General features: G+C 41.8%; 1 protein-coding gene across 4 annotated transcripts in view; it reads left to right on the top strand.

Annotated features, from left to right (window-relative positions):
* Positions 1 to 26,852, top strand: part of LOC111852079 (ephrin type-A receptor 3-like) — a 76,883-nt gene that overhangs the window by 35,326 nt on the left and 14,705 nt on the right. For 2 of the 4 annotated variants that reach the window (XM_023827605.2, XM_023827607.2), the window contains exons 4-13: positions 6,179 to 6,334; positions 10,873 to 11,208; positions 15,031 to 15,155; positions 19,035 to 19,197; positions 19,677 to 19,779; positions 20,031 to 20,095; positions 20,531 to 20,656; positions 22,022 to 22,207; positions 24,967 to 25,026; positions 25,186 to 25,247. In XM_023827605.2, coding sequence (XP_023683373.1) covers positions 6,179 to 6,334; positions 10,873 to 11,208; positions 15,031 to 15,155; positions 19,035 to 19,197; positions 19,677 to 19,779; positions 20,031 to 20,095; positions 20,531 to 20,656; positions 22,022 to 22,207; positions 24,967 to 25,026; positions 25,186 to 25,247 — 1,382 coding nt within the window. The remainder of the gene's footprint in view (positions 1 to 6,178; positions 6,335 to 10,872; positions 11,209 to 15,030; positions 15,156 to 19,034; positions 19,198 to 19,676; positions 19,780 to 20,030; positions 20,096 to 20,530; positions 20,657 to 22,021; positions 22,208 to 24,966; positions 25,027 to 25,185; positions 25,248 to 26,852) is intronic. The other 2 variants (XM_023827606.2, XM_023827608.2) reach the window with 2 other exon arrangements.

Raw genomic sequence — 26,852 nt, 5'->3', positions numbered from 1 at the left:
GTGGCCTGCAGGATTTATCCATGAAGTCACCTTTGTTACTGCATCTTTTCAATGAGAGATGCCTCAGTGCAGCAACATAACCACCCACACTGGCTGCAGAATCTAAGGGAGGGGCCTTTTCCTGTCTGAAAACAGGGAAGTCTCCTTCTGCCTAAGGGATCTCTTTGAGTGACATTGTGTCACCTCGCCTGCATCACAGGACTGTTTTTTGCATACCATGTAGATGGTAATAAATGAGGCTGGAGACTCTTAATTTTCATTTTCTTAGACATCAACAATTCTACATCATAGCTACAAAAGTTCTTCATTTAGAAATGGTCACGGTACAATTTGTAATAAATAATCTATATTTCCTTTCTAACAAAGCTTCAGTGGGCTGTCATTGTAACATTATTAGCCCCACATTGACAGAGTAAGTGTAAATATTGCTAAAGAAAATCTTTAATTTTTGTTTACACTGCATAAAGTCCTTTGTAAACATCTAAAGGAATAGAATAAATGTGTGTAACTGAGGCACAATATTCTGAGTAGCCAGCACACTGATTAGTGTCGATTTCTTCTCTTATGGATTGATTTTTGTGCTTGTAAGTATGCAGCAGAAATCGAGTGGATTTCGCTGACTTCAGTGAGGTCCTACGGGTTTGGATCCGCACTTCAAAAATTGCTCTGCAGCTCTCCAAAGACTAATTAAACTATCTGATTCAGGACTGATTTAAATACCAAAGCACCCAGTGCAAGGCCAGGGAGAGACAGTAGAGCACAGTAACTGCATTGTGTAAACGAAGGCGGAAGTATGGGAGGACAGGTCTGGAGATCTGTACAAGCCCACAAGTTAACAGTTCCCAGTGAGCCTTTCATCTAGTTTTACTTGTTGTGTCGGAAGAGAAAAACAGGAGTGCTGTTGACCTCCTAAGCTGGGCGGGTGAAAGGCTCATGCTAGCTGAAGAACACTAGCATGTGCTTTTGTTCATTCATTTTTTTCTAATCCAGTTTATGGATAAAAACTTAATGATAGATAGGGCTGGGCGATATGGCTAAATATTTTATCATGTGTTTTTTCATATCAGTCGAAATCAGTATTATTACAAAGCAATAAACATAATTAATTCTTTACTTTAAGGCTCAACTTAGGATTCCCCTTAAACAGACTCAAAACATGAACATTGGTGCAAGGCTTTGGCAGTTTCCAGTGTACAGCACCAGTCTGCTGCGTGTCAGACTTTAAACTGACAAAGTACTGCCTAGGCTTGACTGGTATTATGGTAATACCCTACACCATGGTACTTTTGAATTTAATCATACCCCCCCACCAGTTTGGCAAATATTATTGTAAAATTCTGCAATAGGTTTTCTTTTTAAAATACTGCCAAAATAAAGTATACCACAGTGTAATGTCTGTACATTATGATGGTATAGAAGATTAGATACCTTCCAAGCCTAGTATCACCACTCCACTGAAGTCTTTTTGCCTTGTTTATCCACATTAGAAAGATGCTGTAGTAACTGAGATGTTGTTTTCTTAACCACCAAAGTTTCCTCGTTCATCTTTTCTGTGATATTACCAAAGCAGTAGCATGCTCCGCTAACTCAGTCAACCTTGCTGTGCGTTTGTTAGGTTATGGGTTCTTGAAAGAGTACGACATGATTGGTTGGAATTGCATTTATTTCTGTGATGTGATAGGCTATACTATCAAGCAATGTTCCATATCAACAGCCATACATCCATTTTCTGAAGCTGCTTATCCTGTTCAGGGACAGAGGGGGTCCAGAGCCTATCCCAGAGACTAAGGACACAAGCCAGGATGGGGGGGCAGCCCATCGCAGGGCACATTCACACAGCATTCACCCACACATGCACACCTACAAGCAATTTGGCAATTAAAATTAGCCTCAGCATGTTTTTTGGACCGTGGGGGGAAACCAGAGCACCCGAAGGAAACCCCACGATGACACGGGGAGAACAATAAAACGCCTCACACATGGAACCCAGGCGGAGACTCAAACCTGGGTCCCAGATATGTAAGTGCTAACCACTGCACCACTGTGCCACCCCTTCATATCAACAGTTTCTCCAAGTCGATATATTGTTTGTATCACCCAATCCTAGTGATGGACATCACTATGAAAAGAAGTGATCCTTATAAAGGAGAATGAGGGACTGCTGGATAAATCAGTGCCAGTGGGTGCCATTCTGGCTCTTTGTACTGGCCAGGCCCTCTGCTTGACTGCATTGTTGATGATGGCGCGGCCGTTGAGCGTACAAGTGGCGCCAGTCGTTTACAGGTTGATGGACAATTAGGTGCCCTCCTTCTGCACCTGGTATGGATGAGCACCCACAGAAATGAGAGGCTTTCATAAGTCACTTATCTGCTCTCAATAATGCCGCAAACTCTTAAGTGCTTTTGGCCTCTGGAGACTTGGAGTGTCTTGGAGTGCGTGTAGTAAATGAGTCTGTTTGTGTGCCCGGCCAATACGCGTGTTTGAATGACAAATTGTGTAAGTGGCTTAGCTTGGCTATTTGTTTGATTAGTTGAATACTAACTGTTCTGTGATACTGAAAATATTTCTTTAGCTCTCATGTAGCTTCAAAGCCCTATAACTCTGGGAAGTGAATCTTTCTCATAACAGCTTCTCAGCCCAAATGGTTCATCTGTTTCAAATAAAGATCTCATGCTGAAGTAAAAAAAAAAAAAAAAGCTGCTGACACTTGATAGACTTTATCACCTCATTGAAATTCATGCTGCATATTCTCCGGAAAAATACCATTTAAAGATCAATATCTTTCCAGAGTCCCTACATTTCACCTGGTTTTCATTGTAACTCTTTTCCAGTCAAATCTTCCACATTTGTTTCACAGGTCAAAATGTAGGTGACAGTTTTGCATGTGAAACAGATATAAGTGCATCCTTGCTCGCACTGTTTTTTACATTGTGAATATGAACAATGATATTTTTTTAGATTCTAATAATATACAAAATAAATAATGGGAATATTACAATTTTGTGTTTCTTTCATTAATGTAAGGTGTGATATTCAGGTGTGACTGACTCCCAGGCATTTCTGCCCCGGCAATGGGTTGATTAAACTCAGATATTTAAATATTTTGTAAATAATCATGAATAATTTCAGTCAGCTGTGTGACATTGCTGATCTGGGTCACTTTTTACCATTGGAATGAAATCTTCAGAAAATATCTTCCAGTGGCACATTATGTAACAATCAAAAGAAATTACTTAAGATTGTACAAAAATATCCTGATATCTCTCAGTAAACTATCAGGGTCTGTAGTTCCACTAATCACACTCAGAGCCATAATGTTAAACCGGAGAATGTTTAAGACAGCAGTGATTCTTCTCGGAAGTGGTTATTCTGCAAAAATCCCTCCAAGAGCAAAACTTAAAATTGACCTGCAGGAGTCTGCAGGCCCCTGAAAATGATGGAAAATATTGGTATTCACGACGTCACCATCAGAAAGACAGTCCGAGAAATCGGGATGCATGACAGGGTTGTGAAATGAAAACCACTGTTTATTAAGAAGAATATAAATGTGTATCGAAAAGTTGCTAAAAAAAAAAACTCTCAGGATAATTATCAGGAATTTCTTGAAAAATAGACGAGTCAAAAGTTAACTTTGGACATCATGGGGCCTTGTTATTTCCGACAAAAATTGAAAAACAGAATTAACCAGTGGTCAAGCATGAAGGAATGCTCTGCACCAGAGAATTCCCCAGGAAAATGTCAGGTAATCTGTCCATCAGCTGAAGCTGAGGTGCAGCAGGGTCACACAACAAGACAATGCCTTTTGGAAGCCTGACTCAGAATGGCTGAAAAACGGCAATTAGTTGAAGAACACGTTTTTGGATTGACATAATCCTGACCTAATTACTATTGATTTTCAAGTTAAGCAAAACTTGGAATGAGAAGTTTGTATTCATACATCAATGTATTTCACTTAGATGAAGAGGTTCTGTATGGAGGAATAACCAAAACGTTCAGGGCACTGTGAGACACACGTACTGCTCTACAAGTACCATTCAAGTACTGCTCAGCAAGCATTTCTCAAGTACTGTACTTTCTTCTTAAGGTTGCTTATCCAGAGTGTGGGTGATAACTTTTTTTACATTGGAGAATTTACATTTGGAGTGTTTTTGGATCCTTCTTGCTAAACGAAATACATAAGCACCAACATTTTAGTTCATTTGGGTCCCTTCTTGGTTGAGGACTGAATGGCATCGAGTGTCAAAATATATAACTATGCTTTTCAGGGTAGTGTTATAAATATCCTATAGAATTTGATTCAGTGTGACCATTTAGATTCTGGCAGCTTTAGGGATCATTTAAGGATAAAAGACTAAAGTTTAAGTGTCCTTCATCCAATGAGAAGGTTTACTTTTCTACTTGAATTCTCCAATTAAAGTTCTTAAAACACCACAAAATTATGCCTTTGAAATGGAAAATTCAGTGTTTAGCAGGCGCAGTGTATTTCTGGAACATTATAGGGAATGAAGACAAAACAGATAAATGGGACATAAGTTTGACTGGTGTAATTGGATTTGTGTTTTTTTTTTTTTTTTTTTTTTTTTTTTTAAATCAGGCTCCATTCCCTGATCGTTTTCTGCTGTATACTAAAGCAAGCTTTATTATTATTATTCTTATCAGGACTGTATTGTGAAATATATATATAAAGTTAAAAAATAACTACTGTGCAAGTGTCTTCTGAGCAAGTTAATAAAACAATATATTTTATTGTGTATTTTCTATTTTCTATTAATATTTTGTATTTATTGTTCAATAAGATATTGAAACAATTAAATGATTAGCGTTGTTGTTTAATACATTGCATTTTGAGAGAAACAGCATTTTTTTAAGGTAGATTTTGCACTTGTTTCAGACATATGCTGTAAGCTGGCCCTTGATCAGGCTACACACCCCCACTGAGTGAACCACCCGATTGGGTTACACAGGCAATTAGGCTGAATGAAGGTATTGGCTGTATCAGTCTGTGAGTGTGGGAGATGGTGCAGTAAATTTATCCACCCTTGTGCTACTTGGTGTTGTGACATACTCTGATATCGATTGACAAAGGATTGTTGTTCTGCACTAAGATTGACGCAGGCTGAGTTTACACAACGATGCTCAGTTTCAGAAGTCACTTGCGCACAGTGGATTAGGTATTTTGTGAAAGGTTTCTTGTCCAGAGTGGCGCTGTTGACTGTCACCCATCTGAGGCTTGAAGTTGAAAGCAGACTGATTAACATCTTTATGATACTGACATTGTGGCAACGTGAAACGAGTGGTATAAGGCTTGGGCTGGTCCTCACAGCCTGGTCTCAGAGAGTCAGCCTTGATGTCTCCATCCACACCTCAATAACAGCCTTTCAGCATTTCACACTTAGTCCATGCAGTCGCAGGCACAGGTACAGATAGTGGATTTGATAGTGATAGTTAAAATGTAGAATAATAAATATGGAAGATCATGTATATGTTTGTGATCTGGGACAGGAAGGACTTACACTGGAATCCCAGTAAGCTGTGTGATTTTTTTCATCCTGGTCAGCTGATGGTTGGCCTGGCAAGGAAATGGTGCATTAGATTTGATTTGCTATGGTCCCCACTTCTAAGAGTAGCTTGTGTTTGTACGGCTATGAAAACCCCTGCAGAGCGGAAGTTCATTTCAACCTGATTCCTCTTATTTTGCACAGAGACTAGAATATTCTCCTTGGGTTTATGGCTTTGCTGGATAATCAGTGTAAGTAAGTCTTTCCTAATATGGGCAGTAAAACCGATGTCACACTTACAGATCTGCCAAAGCCTGTTTGTTGTGTTGCTAGATCGTCTTTTGATTGTGAGTGCTGGTTACCTGTTTCTGAATAATTTAGGAAATTCTGATTTCTGTTTTTGCTTCATCAGGTTTCGACTGAGGTGCTTGCTCACTTAGCTATTTTTATTTGCTGGTCTGAATTCAGCTCAGCTGTCTTAAGACAGACTTTGGGTTTTCTAATCATATCAGTGGAACACATATTGCCCTCCTGTTTGATGTAGCCTTTTACTTTGCTGCCTGGTTAGTAGCTAGCTTTGATGTAGCTAGAATGCCAGGTTCTGGTGTAGCTCTCCTAGATACTAGTGCTTCTTCGTTAAGCTCTTCGTTAAGCTCTCCTTCTTCACGTCTTTCTTGCAGCTTGCAGGCCGGGGTTCTACAAGTCTTCCTCTGGCAACATGAAGTGCTCCAAGTGTCCCCCCAACAGTCACACATACCTGGAGGGGTCCATCTACTGCATGTGTGACAGGAACTACTTCCGCTCTGAAGACGACCCCGCCTCGATGGCTTGTTCCCGTAGGTGTCCTTCATGTCACCTCTAAAACATCTCCATGGAGAAATCACACACTGAATACAGCTAATTCTTCTCTATTATAGAAGTCATGATAAATAATTTGCTATATAATGTAAATATTCCTTGCTGTTTCAATTTCCTTATGACATTAACTAATAGTGCTAGTACTGTGGTACCTCAGTTCTCGAACTCATTAGAACTCGAATTTCTTAAAAGTCAAACCAACCAGTTTGAAAATTTTTTTAACTAGAACTCGATCTGAATCTCAGAAGTCAAACCGTGAACGCCGAACTAAGATAATTTGTATGGACGAGGAAATGAGTCACGCGGCACGTCTCTCAGCAAAAACAAAGGGTAACGCTTCAGCCTCACATTCGCTGTGATAGCATCGTGCATGTTTACACTAGCTGAATACATATATTTAGACAGTAAAAATGCATTTAGACAATTATATAATATTACATTACATTATATAATAAAATACATTTAAAAATAAAGATTTCTTATTAATTAATTATTTTAATATTAATAATAAACCATTAATACATTTAATTATAATAATATTGTCGTGCCGGAGACAAAGGCGCAGACGTCAGAGTATCGGGGAATACGGGGTTTAATTACAGGTAAGGCAGGCAAAACGCAGACGGACAATACAATGACCGGACTGGGGAAACAAACTGAAACGTGGACGAAATGCAGACGACTAATGACAACAACCAGAAACAACTGATCACATGGGGATTCCTCACGGGGATTCCACACGGGGATTCCACACGGGGTTAACGAGGGGGCGTGGCACACGGACGATCGGGGCAGGACACAATGTTTTTTTTTACTTTACACATTGTTTGAATACATTTATTTTCTTACTTTATAAATTACTGTTTTGATAAATGTGCTTAGATGTGTTTAGTACAGTATATGCTCTTCTTGTTTTATCCGGTTCCTTTTTTGTTTAAATGCTAAAAAAAAACACATTTAGATGTAATTTTTCGGGGCCGGGAACCACTTAATTGGTTTTCCATTGTTTCTTATGGGGAAAATTCGAAACTTAAACTTTTTAGGATTCGATCCGCAGTTCTGAACGGATTAAATTCGAGTTCTGAGGTACCACTGTATAATCAATTCATTTGAAATCCTTTAGTGGTATTTTTAATGTTTAATAGTGCTGAACAACAAAAATAATGGTGTTTGTTAAACTTCTAACTCCCAAAAAAAATCCCATTTAATTTCTTATGCAGACCCTGCAATATATGTAACCACAATGAGGAAAGTTGCAGTGCAAATGGGGCCAACTGAATTGTTTTTATTTTGAACTGTATTATTATTGTTCCGACTTACCTACAAATTCCACTTAAAGACTATGGGAATGGATCTCGTTCGTAACCTGGGGACTGCCTGTATTATGGTCTGTTTACAGAGTTTTTGAGCTTCGCCCAGAGATCGTTTATAACTTTAATAGACTATTTTTGCAGAAAATACATGTGGCAGGCAGATTCCAGAGCAAATTTTCAAACAGTCAAAGGCATACTGTTTATAAATTATGCTCTGGCTATTAGCAGTGATTTAGTGAATGAAACTGAAAACCATGATGAATCTGAGGCCAAATTACATGTGTACAAGACACACAGTATGGACTTCTAAAAGGGCCATGAAGATCAGCACCTATTTCCACTGTACAGTGGATTACAAACGCATTGTGCTGAATCTAACAACTGCTTCTGCAATCAGAAATAGCATCTTAATTAAAAGAAAGTCATCAGCTCGCAAAGTAACTTCATCATAATGCTTTTCAATAGCTGGCGTGCTAATAGATCTGACTAAATACATCCTCGAAGGAATCGGGCTAATTGCTGCATCTGCTGGATGTAGAGTAAGAAGCAGCTGCTCGTCTGAATATGAATCGGAAATGCCGCTTGAGGTCCTGGGGCAGAAGGTGCGAGTCTTATCTTGACGGCATTTCGCAGGATGGGCTGGTGGCCCGCTAGCTCTTAAAGATGAAACGCACCCGGAGCGTCTCAGATAGGCTGTTTAATTGGGAGGTGTTAAGAGAACGTCAGTCACGGACACAGAGAAAGAGTTCAGAACAAGACAAGGTCATATGGAGGTCGTGCAGTGTGTCTGTATTCAGAGCATCTCAAAATATATAAAACAAACCAATTAAGAGCGGCCCAGCAGGCCCATCTCCTAATGCGACAGAGCCGGCACGGATCAGAGACGCACTTCTGGCTCACCTATAAATAAAGGTCCGTGCCCGTCTGTTTGCATTAAGTGTCCATGGCGTAGATGGGTGCATATGGATTTCTTCTGTGGTTTCATTTTTCAGGCATTTTTCTCTTATTGTTTCCAGATTCTTGTAGAATGGTCTGGATGTCTGGCAGAACCATGACTAGGGCAGTTCAAGTGAGCATTTATTAATGAAATATGATATTAAATTACTAAGGGTTGATTGGTCCTGTGGGACAAGATATTTTAAAGTATGTCTAAACCCCTTTATGTTTGCAATGCAAAATATAAGTGTTACCTTTTAAGGATACGATATATGATATGTTATAGGATAGGATATTTTTCATCCTAGTCTGAAGCTGGCACAGCAAGGCCAAAAGTATGTCACACGAATTTGCCTTCCTGTGCAGCTGAAAAATGTGATTTGTTAGGCTTAAAGCAGTTTTGTGAGGAATGTTTATCAGTGTGAAATGAGTCCTTGTAACCCATTTTTCGCTCTTAAGTCTATAATTTTTTCCCCATTTGTCCTTTTCTCAGAGTTTAGATGTCATCTCTCCCCTTTTCACTGTTTTTATTCTCTCTTTATTTTCTCGGTCAGCTTTGTTTCATTCACAATGCTGGTATGAACATGGCAAAAATGTGCCAGCAAGCAAATTTATGGATCTCTTTGGAATGTAGTAATCTTCCACACTGAGACTCACAGAACCCCTGTAACCATCTTGTAACACTATTTGTGTTAAAGCTGTACTTATTTAACATCTCACTCAAATGCCCTTCTTTTAACAATTTAATATTAAATTATTTTAAGTAATTGCTCATAAGAGATATTAATAAGCAGCATGTAGATTAATCCGTTAGATATTTTAGTTGTAATACAACTATATCAGTGAAATTGCGGTGCTGCTGCAGCATTTAATTAATCATTTGTCAATTGTTAAAGTAATTAGATATACATCAACTGAGATAGGCAATCAGGTATAATCTCCATCCTCCAAGAGTTGTGTATTTAGACTTTGTTTGTGGCTTAGAATCGCTGTAGATCACATGGTTCTGAAAAGGATTTTCATTGGCAGTCCATGAAGAATCAGTGTCAAATACCATTAAGCAGATGTACAGAGGGATGAATCTGGGTCCTGGTTTCTCACCGTAATGGTTATAGCCCACTTCCTGACAGCTGTGTGACTGGGCGCTGCTCTGCAGTGGATTGTGGGGGATATGTAAATCTAAATGAAATGGGCTGAGACGTTGTTTTTTATGTTGTACTTGTCTACACCAAATTACCTTCTTAAACAACGGTGAGCCTGTGCTTTTTCTGGTCCTGTGCATGATTGTAACAGTGGCATTTCATTCTGGAAACATTAAAAAGGTATTTTAATTGTAAAAACATTCCATTTTCTGACGTCAAACCTGATCTGAGGATTGTGGGAAATTGGTGTCCTGTGCTGCTTTCTGAGATTTCACTCAGTTTTCAGAGACAGCTGCCTCAAGGGTGTACACTGTAATTTCTTCTCACGTTGCAGTTTCATTGCACCCACTTGGTTAACTCGTTGCTTTCTCATTGTTGTACTTCAAGACCGACATTTTTACCTTACTGCCGTTAAGTGATAATTCTACATTCCCAAGAACAGAAGATACACAAAAGATGTGGGGGGATAACAGTGTCTGTACAGAGCTTATACTTTGTACCAAAGCAGATGTGGACTCTTTTATTACACTCACAGGCAGCTTATTGTGTCTGAGAGGCGAAAGAACATCCCTACAGGTGATTTGTCGGATAAATTTGATATCATCTCTTCTTGGTCTGTGGAGGGAACGGGAAATGGTTTAAGAAATGTTGGAATTAAGCCCTGAGTCAAGTTCTAAAGCAAAAGCCACCATTTGTATCTGTCAAACACCGGTCTTTACAGCTTCAGATCAAAGCACAGAGCAGTCCTACAAGCTCCAGTTCAGGGGGACATGTTTTCCCTTGTCAATTCTTAACACTGACTAATTGCTGTGGCACATGATGGCTTTTCTGGCTCAAATCACAGCTATTGTAGAAGGACAGAGGTCAGGCTTTTATTTTATAGGGAGACGTTTTGTTTTTAATGTGTGTTCTTAGTGATAATTTGCCCAAAAAAAAAAATCATGTGTATTTTTGCACTGGCTTTTCTAGCTGGATCTGGTGTCTTTATTTAGGTTAATTCTGTCTTTTTTAGCCTTTACTTTCTGGTCCCGTGGGTGTAGCATGTGAAGACCCTCGTAGGGGAAACGCGGACTCACCAAGTCATGTCATGACCCAGTTTTTGATAAACGTCTGCTGTGTCTGCAGGGCCGCCCTCGGCTCCCCGGAATGTCATCTCCATTATCAATGAGACCTCGGTTATCCTGGACTGGAGCTGGCCCACGGACACCGGAGGGAGGAAGGACGTGACCTTCAACGTGGTCTGCAAACGGTGTGGGCGGGGCCAGCAGCAGTGCGAACCCTGCAGGGGGGCCGTCCGCTTCCTGCCACGCCCCACGGGCCTCAGTAACACCACGGTCACCGTGGCCGACCTGCTGGCCCATACCAACTACACCTTTGAGATTGAGGCCCTCAATGGTGTTTCCGCGCTGGCGCCCACCCAGCGGCAATACGCAGCAGTCACAATAACAACAAACCAAGCTGGTGAGCCCCTCCCTCTTTTAGAGCAGCAGAGTCACTGGCCATCTCAGGCCGTGTCCAATATAACGTCACTGTGTTTCATTATTATTAAGCTGTTCAGCAGATCCCTGGATTGAATATAGTGTTTATCGTTAAAAATGTGCTTTAACACTTGTATAGCTAGATATTTAATGACAGGCTTTGTCATTGCCTGACGTTAAAAATGCAGCTGAGAAATGCTTTCATCCTCCCATTTAGGACAGTGCGAGGTTATGGTACGGTAAATCGTAAAGACCCAAATAATGACAGGTGTGGTTGACCCCCCTGTAAGCATACAAACATACACCGAGAAAAATAAAACGGCAGATATGTGCAGCTGAATTGGTTCAAGAAGCAGTGCTTTATTTTCAAAAGTATAGATGTTGGTTTCTTTCCTATTTTACTGCAGTTTTTTACCCCTGATATTTTCCTGTTACTCACAACAGCCAGATCTCTTCTGTATTCTGGTACAGAGACCTACCGTATTGGGGTGTAGGTCGCAGCTCTCTGGGTTACAGTTAAGGACCTGACATTTCAGGCTCAGAAACATCTGCTCCCAATTTGGATTGGGTTTCCTCCATGGCTGAGTGTCTCTTTTTGTTCTTCGATGGGGGCTATGTACTGTCAGTTCCCTTCTGTCTTTTAAGCATGATGGGTGAAGGGCCTGGAAGGTGATTTAGTGCAGGGACTTCAAAGCGGTCTAAAAGGCACAGGTTATGGGTGTCACAGAGAGTGAGCATAGGAAGCGATCACATACACAAGATTAATAGGTTGCCATCCTTCCTGCGCAGGAAACAATTGACTTTGCTTTTAAAAAATCCTCCTTCTCATTCCATATGTGTGAACGAAAATTACTCTTCTCAAAGCTTTTTATCTGAAGTGCACCTAAGATACACCTAAATTGTCGTGGTTACGGTTGGGTTTAGGGTTGAGGGCTGAATCTCAGTTATATCTGGATAACTTGACTTTGCATTGTTGTATTTATCCTCCAGTCCACCATGTGTTTTAGTTTTCCGTCCATTTCCAGATGTTTCTAGAGCCTACTATATAAACCCTGACGTCTGTAAGGACAGGCTTCCTGTGGCTGTGGGCCATTTGTGTGAATTCAACCTGGTGAACTGTATGCCGCGAACCTGCTATACCTTTCACTCCTTGTGTTAACATGCCTTTAAATTCCCAGACGTGCAGGCCGTAAATACACCTTTAACACTGTTCAGGCGACTCCTGATTTCCAGCCTGTTCTGTATGGCACAAGGGACTCTGGCATTAAGGCTATGGCTGTGGGAAAGAAGCCTCGTGATTGGTCGAAGGGGTTCCTTGGGAACCCGCGGAGGGTTCTATCATTGTTCATGCGTGTCCCAGCATGCACCTCATTAGTGTAGTGCACAAACATGCAAAACAGAGGAAAAATGTAGACATTGTTTTATTGCAGCTGCAATGGGCATTACTAGAGAATGCGAATCCCTGGAGACTGAGTCTGTGTGGTGATGCTTCTTCAGGCCAGGACCTATAGCTTAGCTGTCTGTGCAGAGCCGTGGGGTACGAGCAGATGGAAGTGTGAAACCGCAGCAAGCTGCCTCCAGCGTGCAGCTGTGATGCTCGTCTGAACTGCATTTGGCTGAAGGACAGCTACATCATCAGCTGTGGGGAAGTGGGCTTGCAACCAGACCCACAAACAAAGCGAGCATGACCGTGTGGGGGGTGTGTGGCCGTCACAGGAGGGAAAGTCAGGTGACTGCGCTTTTTTGTGCTGATTAGTTCCATGTGTCCCTAATTCCCAAAAAGATTTATTTATTGGTCTGTTGTGTTTTGTTTTACCCGGTAACCCTGACTACGGGTTAGACTCTTGTACCTGGCATCAGTGCCTGACTTACTCATTTTCTTTTGGCTTCTTGTATTCTCTCCATCTTTAGTTTGGTATATGCAGCATGCTTGAGCAGTATGCATCCTGTTCCCGATGCGTTCTGCAGTAAACAAAGCTTTTTTGTTTGTATCATGTGGTTCTGTTCTCGGTTCCAACTGGACCCCACAGGCCCCCGACACCCCCACCGCATGCCACGGCAAAGTACAGCTTAACTCTCACCTCGCAGACGTGTTCTGACTTTTACTGGACGTTTCCGGAAGCAGCGGGTCGCGCATGCTTACCGAAGGAGATTCCATTCCGTTCTGATGAAGTTTCCATGGGGGGGCAGCTGTAGCCTGGGATGGAACGTCAGGCCGTAAATGATCTCTCGCCCTGTGTGACTGACGGACCCTTTATTACACAGAGCTCTGTGGCTAGAGAGCATGTGGGCAGAACCTGGTATAGAGAACTAAACAGACGTTTGCCAGTGTTTGTCCTTGGCATGCTGCGAGACGTGCTGAGGGGTAAGCAAGACGGACATGGCCTCTGCTGCCGAAGCCGTGCAGAGGAGATGAGAAACTGGAGGAGGCCATGTTCCTGTTGGAGTAGACCTGCATGCTGAGCTATGGCAACTTCAGCTGTGGCAGTGTATGCATTTATGGTCGGTTTCTGTCCAGATGTGTGTGTGCATCTATATACTGCCATACTCAACGAATCCATCTCCAACACATGGATCCCAAGGCGATGTGGAATATATAAAGTAAATCTGCAATGTGCTGAGATGATTAACTTCCTCCATGAATTACGGGGATGATCTGGTGGCTTTAGGAGTAATTCTTCAGGGCACTGTCTCGCCTTTATCCTTGAGTTCAGCGTCTCTGTCAAACATGGCTGTGTGCCGCCGTCTTGAAGATTGGCTCAGACTTAGGAGTATCGGCAAAATGTCGGTAAATTAACATCTGCTTTCAATTCTGGCAGCAAAAACTATAGATTCCTTCAGGGCCGCACACATTCATCCTAGCTGTACTCTGTTTTTATGGATACAATAGATATAATGTCTTTTAAGAAATTAGTTTGCTATACAAGACCTTGCAGATCATAGCTGATATTATTCAAAATAATTGCTTAAAACTTCAATGTTGGCTCCTTGTCAGATGAGAGAGGACGATGGCAGGAAACAGCCTTTGTCCTTCTGGATGTCTTCTAATGAAATGTGCAGAAAGGAAAAACAGACTTGTACAGTATAATCATACATGTCAAAGAACAACAGAGTTTTTTCCTGTGGGATAATAAAATTGAAACTGTGGGCCAGTTAGATGCCTTCATTTCCCCAGTGCAGCCACACAGTAACAGGACTGTAGGCAGAAAAAAAAAATAATAATAACAATAATAAATTAGACAATGAAAAAATACGGAAGGGAAGCAGAGTGCCTTGTGCCTGACTGGGACAGCAGACTGGGACCTTGTGAGGTCGTAGAGCAAACCAACATCTGGCCTCACAAATCCAAGTCACCCTTTATTCACTTGTAATTAATTACGTGACATTGTTGTCACGGTGACACCTGTGCACTTGGCTATTCGACTATATTTTACCCGGGTGGTGCCAATTACTGTAACTGCTCTGCCCCAGGATACAATTGTTGGGGCAGCTCCGAGGATGTGAAAGAGCAAGGTTCAGATCCAGTGGAATGGAGTTACACACTCTGCATAGTGCGGATTTCACAGGGGGCCTGAGTAGTGATGTTTCTCCATTGCTCTGTCCTTCTTTGTCCTTTGAGAGAAAGGCAGAGAGCTTTTTCTCAAAGGGCTGAAGAGACAGTATACAACAGCCCCATGCAGACACATGGTTTATGATGATTCTCTGTAATACGTTCTGCATGCTATGATGTTCTGCGTGACCAGCACTGCCGCCCCTAGCCCTCTGGAGAGTAAGCCCCTCCCTCTCTGCCCCTTTATGTCCGCAGCACCTTCTCCTGTCACAGTCGTCCGGAAGAACAAGACATCTCAAAGGAGCATTTCCCTGTCCTGGCTGGAGCCAGAGAGACCCAATGGGATCATCCTTGACTATGAAGTCAAGTACTATGAGAAGGTAAGTTCAAAGATGTCACTCAAGTTACTTCTACAATAAATTGTGTGTATGAAAATAGATCATCATAGATAAGCATCAGCATTATGTATTTACATGTGATCCTATCCAATTTTTCTATCAACTTTAAAAATCTTTTCCGTAAGAGAGTATATACCTACTATAAGTACAATATGTAACTGGAACAAGGAGTAAGTTGTGCTGGTTACCTTATGTTGTCTCCAGATATTCATATTTAGGTGGTTTTATATAAATTGTCATATCATATTCCCTCCTAGGGTTTAGTGTTAACATTACTGGGTACCCGGGAGTCCACTGACAGCTGTTTTTTTATATTATTAGACATAGACATAGACACAGACATCTGATTTAATGAGTTGAAAGTTTATTATGTGCAGTAAACGTGTTGCTGAGGTCTGAGTGTGAGAATTAGCATTTTTCTGCAATGTCGTCTTTCCTATCTCAGCAGCCTAACCGATGTCTTACGGTTTGATGCTGAATTCAAATCCTGTAACATTATTGCTCACTTTACTGGCAAAAATGAAAGCTGGCAATGTGTGTTGCCACCTTCCTGTCTGCCCAGAGGACCTTTATTTAATCTCTTTGTGGGCAATCAGTTGAGTGCCCACGCTGTGGGATATGCCATGGGTCGCTGGTAATCCCCTTAACATTCCTCATTATTTACAAGCAACAGGGCTTTAAGTTTTGGCCTCAGGTGCAACGGCGAGTCGGTGAATGTGACCCGATAATCCCTGGCTGATTAAAGGCCATTTTACTGTAAAGCCGGAATTTGCAATGGGCTCGTAAATGTTTCTGACATCATGGGCACAAAATGGCTTTTCTTTGAGGCAAATTGAACTGTATGATGATGAATCTTTCATCTGTGAGAATCACTCGTTTAAGTGTTTAGCATGACTCAGTGTCTCAACTGATTTTTAGCTAAGTGAAAGGTAGAGAAATAAAACAGTACTTCTGTCTATGGCTAAAGTCAAGATCACAGGAGTTTTACTTACACAAAAATGTTCTGAGGGCAGAACGAAAAATGATTGGTTCAGAAAAATAAGGAATGAGATCGCAGAGGAGGTGGGTCTAAGCATCTAGAGGGGGTGGGACCAACCAATCAGATGTCGTGCTTCCACCTCTTTTAGTCACTTATTCGATAATATAATTGGTTATCTCTCTGAAACAATCATTTTTTGCTCTGCCCTCAACATATTTGTGTAAGTAAAACTCTCACAAGCTAAAACAGGCTTGAAACAGCAGCCTTCCGATCATATGTCACACACCACCCTCCGCTTGATGGCTGGAAAAGAAAAAAGAACAGAAAACAAGGGACCAATGTGCTGATATCATACAACAAAGACTGTGATTGGTTAAAGAAGTGAAAGGCAAGCCCCTCCCTTGTTGACCCAGTGACACATTGAACTTGGGAACATCAGGGTGTCCATTGCCTGTTATATCACCCTGCTGGGCTATAGCAGCCGATGGGGGAAAATGAGCGCCAAACTTTCTAATGGGGTTTAGGCTGCTGCATCAGCTGCTTATAGAAACTAAGAATCTCCCTGTAATCAAAGTCACAGTAGCAGCCACCAATCAAAACCTCATTCGGTACAATACTATCCATCAAAGGTTACTATATATAATAAATTTACGAAGATATTATACTGTAAGTACTGCTCTGGAAAAAACATTCAAAGGTACGAAGAGCCACGGTGATAGTTGTTGCACATAAGCAGCTTAGTCCCATGCAAGGTATAAAACTCTTTTAATTTTTTTTTTTCCAAAAAAGAAATGTACCTGACATGAGGACATGGAAAAGTAAGGAAAGCAGTCAGCTGTGCTGCTCGACAGAGCCGTAACCTTCCTCTCACAGTATTTGTGTTTGGCTGCTGTACATTTTTCTCTCGTTCACTGGTTCTGGTTTAAACAGAACAGAAGGTCGAACAGATCTGGGAAACCCACTCTAATGTACAAACAATACAGTGGTAGGTGCTGTGCTTGTAAGCAGCCTTGTTGGGTCATTCGGAAGCTATTTCAAAACAGGCTACAGTTAAAGATGAGAAACTGATCTGGGGACAGATTAAGCAGGAACCATTACAGCCACCAACCTCATATTAAAGTCCAAGAAACACGGACAGATAATAACTCCAAACGCTTATGGCTTGTTTGTTTTTTTCTGGTTTTCTCGTGAAAATAAAATCTTAAAAATTTTCAGCACTGATTTCAGAAACAAAATGAAAACTTAAACACTCCAACTTTCTGTTCAGCTGGAGTGTTGCTCAGTGTGCCTGATAGGCTGTGCTGTTTATAGCGGCTGTTTTGAGTGTCACACAAGTAAACGTAAATTTATGAACAATTGAACAGCATGCATCTGGGCTCCTCTGCATGATAATTGTGTTTGTTGGGACTTTCTGCAGTTCTGCAGGCACTACGATTTCCACATGCTGTCCAAACATGCACATAGATCAACTTGTGTCTCTCAGTTATCCACAGTGTGTTTGTCTGCGTGTGTTTGTGCGTTTGTGTGTGAGAGAGAGAGTGTGTATAATTTTTCCAAAATGTGATAAAAACCTGTTATTTTGACATTGTGGGGACCATTTTTTCGGTCCCCACAAGGGGAAACTCAATTTTATAGAAATCTGTGACTGCAATCAAAAAGGTAAAAATGCCAAAGGTCTTGTATTTTTTTTTTGGTTACTTAAGCGGTTAAGGTTGTCATTGTTGGGATTAGGGTTATGCTCATAGAAATGAATGGAGAGTCTCTATAAAGTGTGAAGTGTGTGTGTGTGTGTGTGTGTGTGTGTGTGTGCATCGTGTGTATGTGAGAGAGCGTGCTCGCTCCTCCATTCTGTCTGGTGCCTTATCCCCTATACTTTTGAATGGACTCCATCCTAACTGTGAACCTGTACTGAAAATGTGGCAATGGGAGATGTAAGCAATACCACTTAGGCTATAAAAGGCCTTTTTTTGTTCTGTTTTGAAATAATTTTCTTCTACAATTGTAATAAGAAGATAAAACTATAGACTTTAATTAGTTTAGACTTTGTTTTACATTAATTTTAAAGTTAGTTTGTGTTTCAATTTATTTTTTAATTCTGTCTGGTATAAAATAATAAATAATAAAAAAAGATTCATTAACTAAAGATTATATATGCTTTCTATCTGACGTGGAAATGATGTGAAATGCCTGATATCCAGAAATGAATTTTGCTCCAAACACGAAATATAATAGGCTGTTGGCTTTTTTTCTGGCTTGATTTCAAAAGTCATTTTACAAATATGATTTCCTTTGAGTTATTTGAACGTAATGCGCAACCGTGGTAGTTCTGGTCATCAGGCCTGACGCAAAGTTCAGGAGTTCAATGAAGTGCAAATGTATTTGTCTCCGTGCCTGAAATGAAGATGCTGAACCGGATCCAGAAGCCTCTTATACACGCGGGGCTGTTGTCACATACGAGCACAGTAGAGGGGAGACCCGACAAAAGGCCTTTGTTTCCCGTGACTCCTATATTACTGTAAGTCAGGCAGCCACTCATTTTTCCTCAGCAGCTTTAGCCTTTTAGGAGAACATCTGGAAGCAATGGCTTTGAGCGTAAGGCCTGCCTGTGAATCCTGTGCTTTTTCACAGTTAGAGAGGTCCGGGAGGGTTCCAGAAGCATTAGAGATGCCGTGGAAAATATAAAGGTGGCAATTTATCAAGCGAATGCTGAAGAAACATCCAGTGCTGGGGTGGCACCCGATCATAAACGCATGTCTGCGAAGGGGGAGCCTCAGCCTGTGGGGAGGGGGGCTCTGGGTCCAGCATCTACACTCAGGTTTTAATGTGCCCCCCAACTCCGCCCCCCCATCCCCCCACCGTTCCCCAAATCTTGCGTTTTAAAGCAGGAGCAAGAGACGAGCTACACCATCCTGAGGGCCAAAGGCACCAACGTGACTCTGACGGGCCTGAAAGCGGACACCACGTACGCGGTGCAGATACGGGCTCGCACCGCCGCCGGCTACGGCAGCAGCAGTAAGAAGTTCGAGTTCGAAACCACCCCGGAATGTAAGTCCCTCTCCTTCACACTTATACAGTGTCTCCTACTAGGTAAATCTTCTACAGATTGCCATGATGTGAAGGGCTGTGCATGTATTACAATCTGACTGTAACCATTATCTTACGGATTCTAGCTAAGCTGTTGTCTCCGTCGTTAACGTGTTCAACATTAACAGCAGTTAGATGATGGATTCCTGCTGTTCTCCCATGTACCACTCTTGGCTCTGACAGCCCCGATGGACATGTGGAAATATAATGGCCGAGATGTTGCAGCTTGATGTCGTAAAGACTTTAGAGGCTGACGACCGAAGCAAAAATACATGCTGGAGTTTATTGGGGCACTCCCCAGGCACGAGGGCCCCCGGGTGACACAAGGAAAGTGGAGCGCATGGAGCAGAGCGGCCCCCGTTTGCCCTCCCCCCCCCCCCCCCTCGGCGCCCCCCGGCCGGCTTGGCCTGACGCCTCTCTCGCTGCCCTCTCCCTCACAGCCTTCTCCATCACCAGTGAGAACAGCCAGCTGATCCTCATCGCCATCTGCTCTGCTGTGGTCATCATCTTCCTGACGGTGGTTGGCTACATCCTTGTTAGCCGGTTAGTGGCCTCATGCGCTCTCACACGACACTGACCCCCCCTAGGTGTTCTTAACTATCACAGTTAACTATTAGATTTACTATTATATTTGTCTGTGCTTACAAGATGGACCCAATGAGTAACTTCTGAAGCAAAGAGCTGATCTTCGCAGGTTGGAGTCTGTATCCAAAGGATATTTTGAGGCTAATAAGTTATGTTCTGGTTTGTAGTGTATCATTCTGCGTAATTCATAATTAACACTGTCTTGGCAGGTTTTGTGGGCACAGAAGATCAAAGCATTCTGACGAGAAGAGGATGAACTACGGAAACGGTCACTGTAAGCGCCACTGTTTGTGTGTTCTGTTGGTCCGTGTGGCTCTACTTTGCCTTATTATTTGAGTATATATGTATGCTGGGATCCAGGCATCCATGCTGTTCCTCTATCTCAAATAAACAAACTATATATAGAAAACCCAGAATTGGTAACAGATTTATGTTGCAAGAAATGCCCTAATCATCACAGTTACAGTATGTATGTTTATGTACTAATGTTCTTCCTTAAAATTGTAAAGCCTCATCAATTGGCTAGTTAGATGGGCATGAAAAAATTCTCCCTTGTACACAGATACATTTTAGTACCCTAAGCCATGGTGTCTGGGAATTACTGTAGTTGACTCGATCTGTATGGTTTGTTTTCAGTGATACATTTAATGATCGTTCGTGTTCTGGTGTAGGTGTGACTATGTGTGATTTGTCATGTGTTACATTTCAGTGAGGCTTCCAGGCGTAAGAACCTATGTGGACCCGCACACTTACGAGGACCCCAGTCAGGCCGTCCATGAATTTGCCAAAGAACTGGACGCCTCTTGCATTGCCATCGACAAGGTGGTTGGTGCAGGTAGAAGACTTCATATACTGCCCTACACATACACCCCCCCCCCCCCCCCACACACACACACACACAGACACACACAAAGACTTTCCACGATCCCTGATGTTTTAAGCAAGAGCCACAGGAACACATTGTTCTGACAGAGACTCGAGTAAGTAATGCACAGAATAAAACAAAGAGCTATAACTCTTCTCTGAGCAGTTGCTTTAAACCTGTCATACATCACTTATTAGTAATTATTACCCACAAATCAGAATTTCCTGTCAGGTGTGTCTGCTCTTCAGGCCCCTGGCAGCTCTGAGTAGTTCAGTTCCTGGTGAATATAATAAGGCCGATATGCATTAATACACTTGGCAAAATTAAACTCACCTTGCAGCGTGTACGGCTGTGGCCCTGGAAACGCGGGGCTCCTATTCACGTAACAGCCTCTTAAAAATCCTCAAGAATGACAGGCTTATTCTTTACGTGTCATCAGCAAAACCACCCAGATCATTTCAGAAATCCGCTTATGAACTCTGTTCTTCAGAATTATATGATTCCAGAAACTTACCAACTTGCCGTAGGCCTAATTATAAAGCTGTAAACAACAACGACAGTAACAATAAAACAACAGCAATATTAATAATAATATTAATAATAAAATAGCAGAAGAGGTAATTTTGGCAAATTGGGGCTCTTACAGTAATAAAAATGTCCCTGTGTGTTTTAGCATCTTGTTGACTGAGATCAAGGTTATGTGATCAAACACAAGGAACTGTAGCATCGCAAGAACATACATTGTCGCTGCTGTTTGCAGTTTCTTTATTAAGGTTTTTCAGACATTAGTAGCGCTGGTCCCAAAAAAACACTGTAAATGGTTACGCATGCGTCCTTGAAGCTGGACGCGATTCTGCCCGCGACGTGGCTGCTATGACATCATATCCAATATTTTTTTTCCTTATTTGAAATCGGTGCCATTGCTCATTCCGCTGAAGTGCTCGCCCGTGAAAAGGCTGCATGACCTAAAATACTGCAGGGATTGCTCTTTCTGAACCAGAGTATAATAACTGGCAGGATCACTTTCCCTGTATTTGCATGAGAAAACGACACAAGAGAAATAACCTCATGCCTAATATGTCAGGGTTTTATAATCAATGTCAATTCTGTAGGCATCCAGAATGCGTAAATCATGTGGTCGATGTTCTAATTCCTCACACACAGCGCTGTAATCTCTTTAATGCATCTGCTGAGAAAACTTTTATGCTTTTGATGTCGCTGAAAATGAAGAGCATTGTTTACATAATGGGGCGTGTTCCTCTGTTGCCTTGCAGCCAGAGTGGGGTAGCTCCCTCCGTTTTTGCCTTCTTAAAAGCCCCTGGTCTCCTTCTGCAGGTGAATTCGGTGAGGTGTGCTGCGGGCGCCTAAAGCTGCCCTCTAAGAAGGAGATCTGCGTGGCCATCAAGACGCTGAAGGCGGGCTACACGGAGGAGCAGAGGCGGGACTTCCTGAGCGAGGCCAGCATCATGGGCCAGTTTGACCACCCCAATATCATCCGGCTGGAGGGTGTGGTCACTCGCAGTAAGTGCCCTTCCTGGCTCTGCACTCTTTTCTTTTAAATGCCCCCTATCTGAGATTTTATCCGGCAGTCTTGCCTAAAAGTAATTTTTCACTTTACTGCAAACAGTGTTTGCAATAGACATATTCCCATTTGTGAATGATTCAGCATGGAGATGGAGGAGATCATACTTTTACCAGTAAGTCAGCGCGCCCCTCCGGTGCTCCTCTTTCGTTTGGGCCTGGTTTCCATTAGCTGCCAGCAGTTATTTTCCTGTTGTTTGCTCAGTGCCAGATCTATATGAAAATCACATTTATTAGGTTTAAAAGTTCCAGTGATTTAGTACTGGGTATTAGCAGACAAAATAAATAAATATCATTAAGTTGGCTGATATCTATATTTTTTATTTATATATATATATATATAATCTGCTTTTTATTAAGACATGTTAGCCTTTATACAAGAGACACAGCTTCTTTGTCTTCCACTGACAGTTTCACCGACATATTAATATTTATTTTGGTTGTGTGTACATGCCTGTGTGTTTTAAGTGTGTCTCTTATTGAACTTTACCTCAACCCTGCCCTGCTCCAAGATAGTTAAATGGCAGTCTCTGTTTAGCTTTCCCCGTGTAAAATATGCAGGTGCACATATACTCTTCCCTTTCAGCAATTTACAGCTACCGCCTATTTCAAATGAATATATACAGAAAAGAATCTTAACAAGTTAAGACAGCTGAAATTGCTATTAATTCTGGCTTACGTTTGTAGCGGTGCATGCGATCTTAAGAAATCAGCAGAAGTAATCCTGGAACCTGTTGGGAATATTAAGTCTACGTGCTGCTTCACAATAAAATATCCTAGAACAGTGAGTTTTGATGGTTGTTTAACTACTCTTTTCTATGTGCATTTAATTTAATAGTGCTTTACTGAAGCAGTGCTTTTATCTCGACCAGTAGTCGCAAAACTGCATTAGTGTGATCTATGGATAGGACATATGATTGTGCTTTAACAAGTTTAATTTGCTTCTTTGTAATTGTGTATTTATAGTTTATTTACATTTTGTAAAGTATTCAATGTTTTGCAAAATGTGTGTAGTTATTGATTTATTTATTGTTGAGTGAAGGGAAATAAATTGATTTTTTTTTTTTATCAAATAAAACATACACCATTGCATTACTAAAGTTTGAACGCTGAACAAATAAACATGAAGCATAATTATTTGTAACGGCAGCTCGGTTGTCCTCCCAGGATACGGTTTGGGAGGTTGGGGGGGTGGGGGCCGCGCTGACCCGCGCTGCGCGCGCGTGATGAAAAGCAGCCCCAGTTGCCGTGGGGGTTTCCGTGCGACTCGCGTGGCCTGCACTTTGCGTTGCACATGGACTGAGCCCGAGATAATTCTGAATAATCCTCCGATTTTTCACACTTCATTTACTCTGCTGCTTTTGGCCAGAGCTTTGCCCAAACATCTCTGCTTTGCGGGGCACCTCCGGCTACGCTAGAGCTGATTATGGGCTTGGGTTTGGGATCAAAGGGTTAAGGCAGTGAGGGGTTCGTGAGTTTACTGTTATTGCTGAACCTGTTAAGGTAGTCTACTGATGTGCAGGGGCAGATTCATCAAGGCTTTCGGAGAGGGGGGGTATTATTCCAACCCAGATGATCTTGTGGCATTTAAGGCAACCACAAAAGCGACCAGGGCCATAAACCTTGTCAGGACAACAGAAAATAGAACCTTTGGGCCTGATTTAACTTATGGACAGTTTCTCTGAGCTCAGTTAGGCCATTGTGACAGTGCATGCCTGGAATTTCTTGAACCTCTGCGGCTCCATACACATCCTCTTCTTAAAAAGGGCGGAACCTTTTCTCCAACACTTCTTTGTTACGAGCGCTGAGCTGCTTCTGCTGCAATGTTGCAGGCGAAGCGTAGCTCCAGCTTGGCAGCCTTTTCCTGGGCGTGTCCCAGAAGCGCTGAGCAGGCAGGGGTCCCGCCAGCGAGCAGCCTGTGAAAAATGCCGCTCTTAAACTTAGTGTCTTTTATAACACCCATAGGTAGGTATCCGGATAGGACTCCATAAATCCAGCACAAGTAAAACACTCGTCATTTTAAATGGACTCATTTATATACAAACAGACAGTTACTGTGCTGTAACAATATAGGACTTTTATTCAGCTATTTTAAAGTTTATTACTCTTAATATCATAAAAATGATATATATACTCTAAAACGCATTGTGTTTTTTAGCTACTATGCTTTTCAGCTAAAAGAATGAGATGTAAAATATGACCCTGGTCTAATTATAATTCTTTCTCCTGTAATTTCTCACCTCTGTCCAGTTTGTAGCAACAGCTTGTGTTTTACTGTAACACAGGTCATGCATTCATCCTTTGTCTGTTATTTTGTATAGATTAAAATTGTTGTTTAATAGCTACCAACACAGCAGTAAAGTGCCGTCATTAACAACAATGACATGAGAAATACTTAACCTAAACAATACTGAAATAATTTATATAGAGATGTTGTGGCTGAAATTTTAAGCAGATAATGTTCATGTCTGTTAATTGTCTGTCAACTTATGCCTATATGAACAAGTAGCACAGAAATGTAGTATGTATACACAATGAAAGGTGAAAACAAAAACAAAACAGTTCCTCTATCATTTAGCTTTGTAACAACTAAAGTTCATAACCATGAGCCGTTGTCTTCTGATATCATCATGACCTTTGCGGAGAACCTCTGTTCACATAAGTAAATGATTGATTTTCATTGTGCTTAATACTGGCAGCAGAAGCCATGTGTCCAAAAGGAGTGGGATCATTTCCTAAACCATTAACTTTTCTGAAAGGTATGCTGTCATCGTTTTTAAATCTTTTTAATTAGTTGTGGAATTGTCCATTACGTCCCAGTGACTTGAGCTTCTGGGACATTTAAATAAGGAGGTGTATAAGAGCAATAATATGTACATTGTCAAATTGTAAAATCTTCTTTATGTGTGCCGTGCCAGGTAAACCAGTAGTGATAGTGACCGAGTACATGGAGAATGGATCACTGGACAGCTTCCTCCGGGTGAGTACGTCTCTGCGGTAGTTTGTGGAGATCGCTTCGTGCGAAATGAGAACGCCCCACTCTCGGGCGTGCGCGCTAACTGAGCCAACGGTACGACGTCGCCTCCTCTGTTTCGAGATCACAGGAGTTGTGTTGCTAATGTTAGCCAAGAGAGCTAGCTTTCTCTTTGTTCCTCTTTTGATTTCTTTAATTGTGTTTTTTTCCTCATTGTGAAACATCAGAAGAATAAATTCCCAGAAATCTCCGGCAGAGTTGCCTTGTGTCACAATGCTTGTGATAAGCGCATCCTTTGGTTTTCGAATGTAACCGGATACGGGTTATTGCTGGAACCGCTCTGGGCCTTAGAGCCCTCGCCGTCCTCCCATTGCCCCCAGTCCTGGAGGAGCTTAACCCTTTATAGCCCAAACTGCCGCATCTGGCACTGACCACGCCACCCTGGGACAGATCAGGGAATTCCCTCCCTCAGCTTCCTGATCACGGCACAGGAGGGCTGCGTCTGTAACCTTTGCTATGTGGCACTTTCACTCTGGTTGAAAAGCACAGCTAAGTACAGCTGCAAAGAAATAAAATCAAGCGGTCAGGAAAGGCCTGTCCAGCAGTGGGCCAGCCAACAGCATGTGTTCCACAGGAAGGGGGGGGGGAACTCAGGCTTGATCCCAGGTGTGCTGTGTGAGGGGGGGTGCAGAGAGTGCATACCAGGTCACTTTTTTATTGGGTGGGCCAGGCACACCAGTGTCTCTCCCTCCCGTTCCACCGCTCCAATGTGAGCCTTATTGTCTCATGGCCCCCTCTAGTGCTGGGGGTGGATTCCAGTGAACAGCAACCCCCCCGAAGCATGTTACACTCCTCAGTGAAGCCCCCACAGAGTGCAAAAATGCAGGGTGTCATCCCAGGAATTATTGTGAAATGTAAAAGTGCACAACGGAATATGAGAAGTCAAGAATATCTGTGTATTCATCAGACATTTCTACATTCTCTGCTCTGCTCTTTGTGCTGTCTTTTGCCTGTAGACATTCTTTGTTGTCAGGATTCAGACCCAGTGCACGTTTCGGTTCATTAGATATTACAAATAACTGAAAAAGCAGGAGCTGCTTATGATTTAAAAAGCAAGTACTCATTGATGCAAGCAGACTTGATGGTGGCTTGACAGTGCTTTTAAAAAGATGGATTTTGAGGCTTGTCATTGCAGATACATTTTTATTTATATTTATTTTATGCTGAAGAATAAGCATTATATTAATAAACATCAGAAATATCATATTACAACTCAGGGGAGAGACCATATATATCCCCCTTTCAGCAGCCACTCAGTATCTGCATTTTTTGGTATTTTATTAACTTTCAAAGTAAAATTAAAACCATCATCTACATACTGAAAGTATTGGCTGTGCATACTTTATCTAAATTGCATTATTTATGTTTTTTATCATTATTATTGGTTTGTGAGGCAGCTTTTTGTATAGCGCTTCAGGCTTTCTAACAGCGCTATAATTGCTGAAGGAGTTTAGATTGTGGTTCCTGCTCACAGGGGCAAAATAAACACCATTCAAGGGGTCTGAACCTAGAGCTTTTTAATCATAAAACCTGGAAACAGCCCAGTTCCAA

The sequence above is a fragment of the Paramormyrops kingsleyae genome, chromosome 16, assembly GCF_048594095.1.
Source record: "Paramormyrops kingsleyae isolate MSU_618 chromosome 16, PKINGS_0.4, whole genome shotgun sequence".
Lineage (NCBI taxonomy): Eukaryota > Metazoa > Chordata > Actinopteri > Osteoglossiformes > Mormyridae > Paramormyrops > Paramormyrops kingsleyae.
The sequence above is the reverse complement of the archived record's forward strand: the minus strand, read 5'-3'. Positions and strand labels throughout refer to the sequence as shown.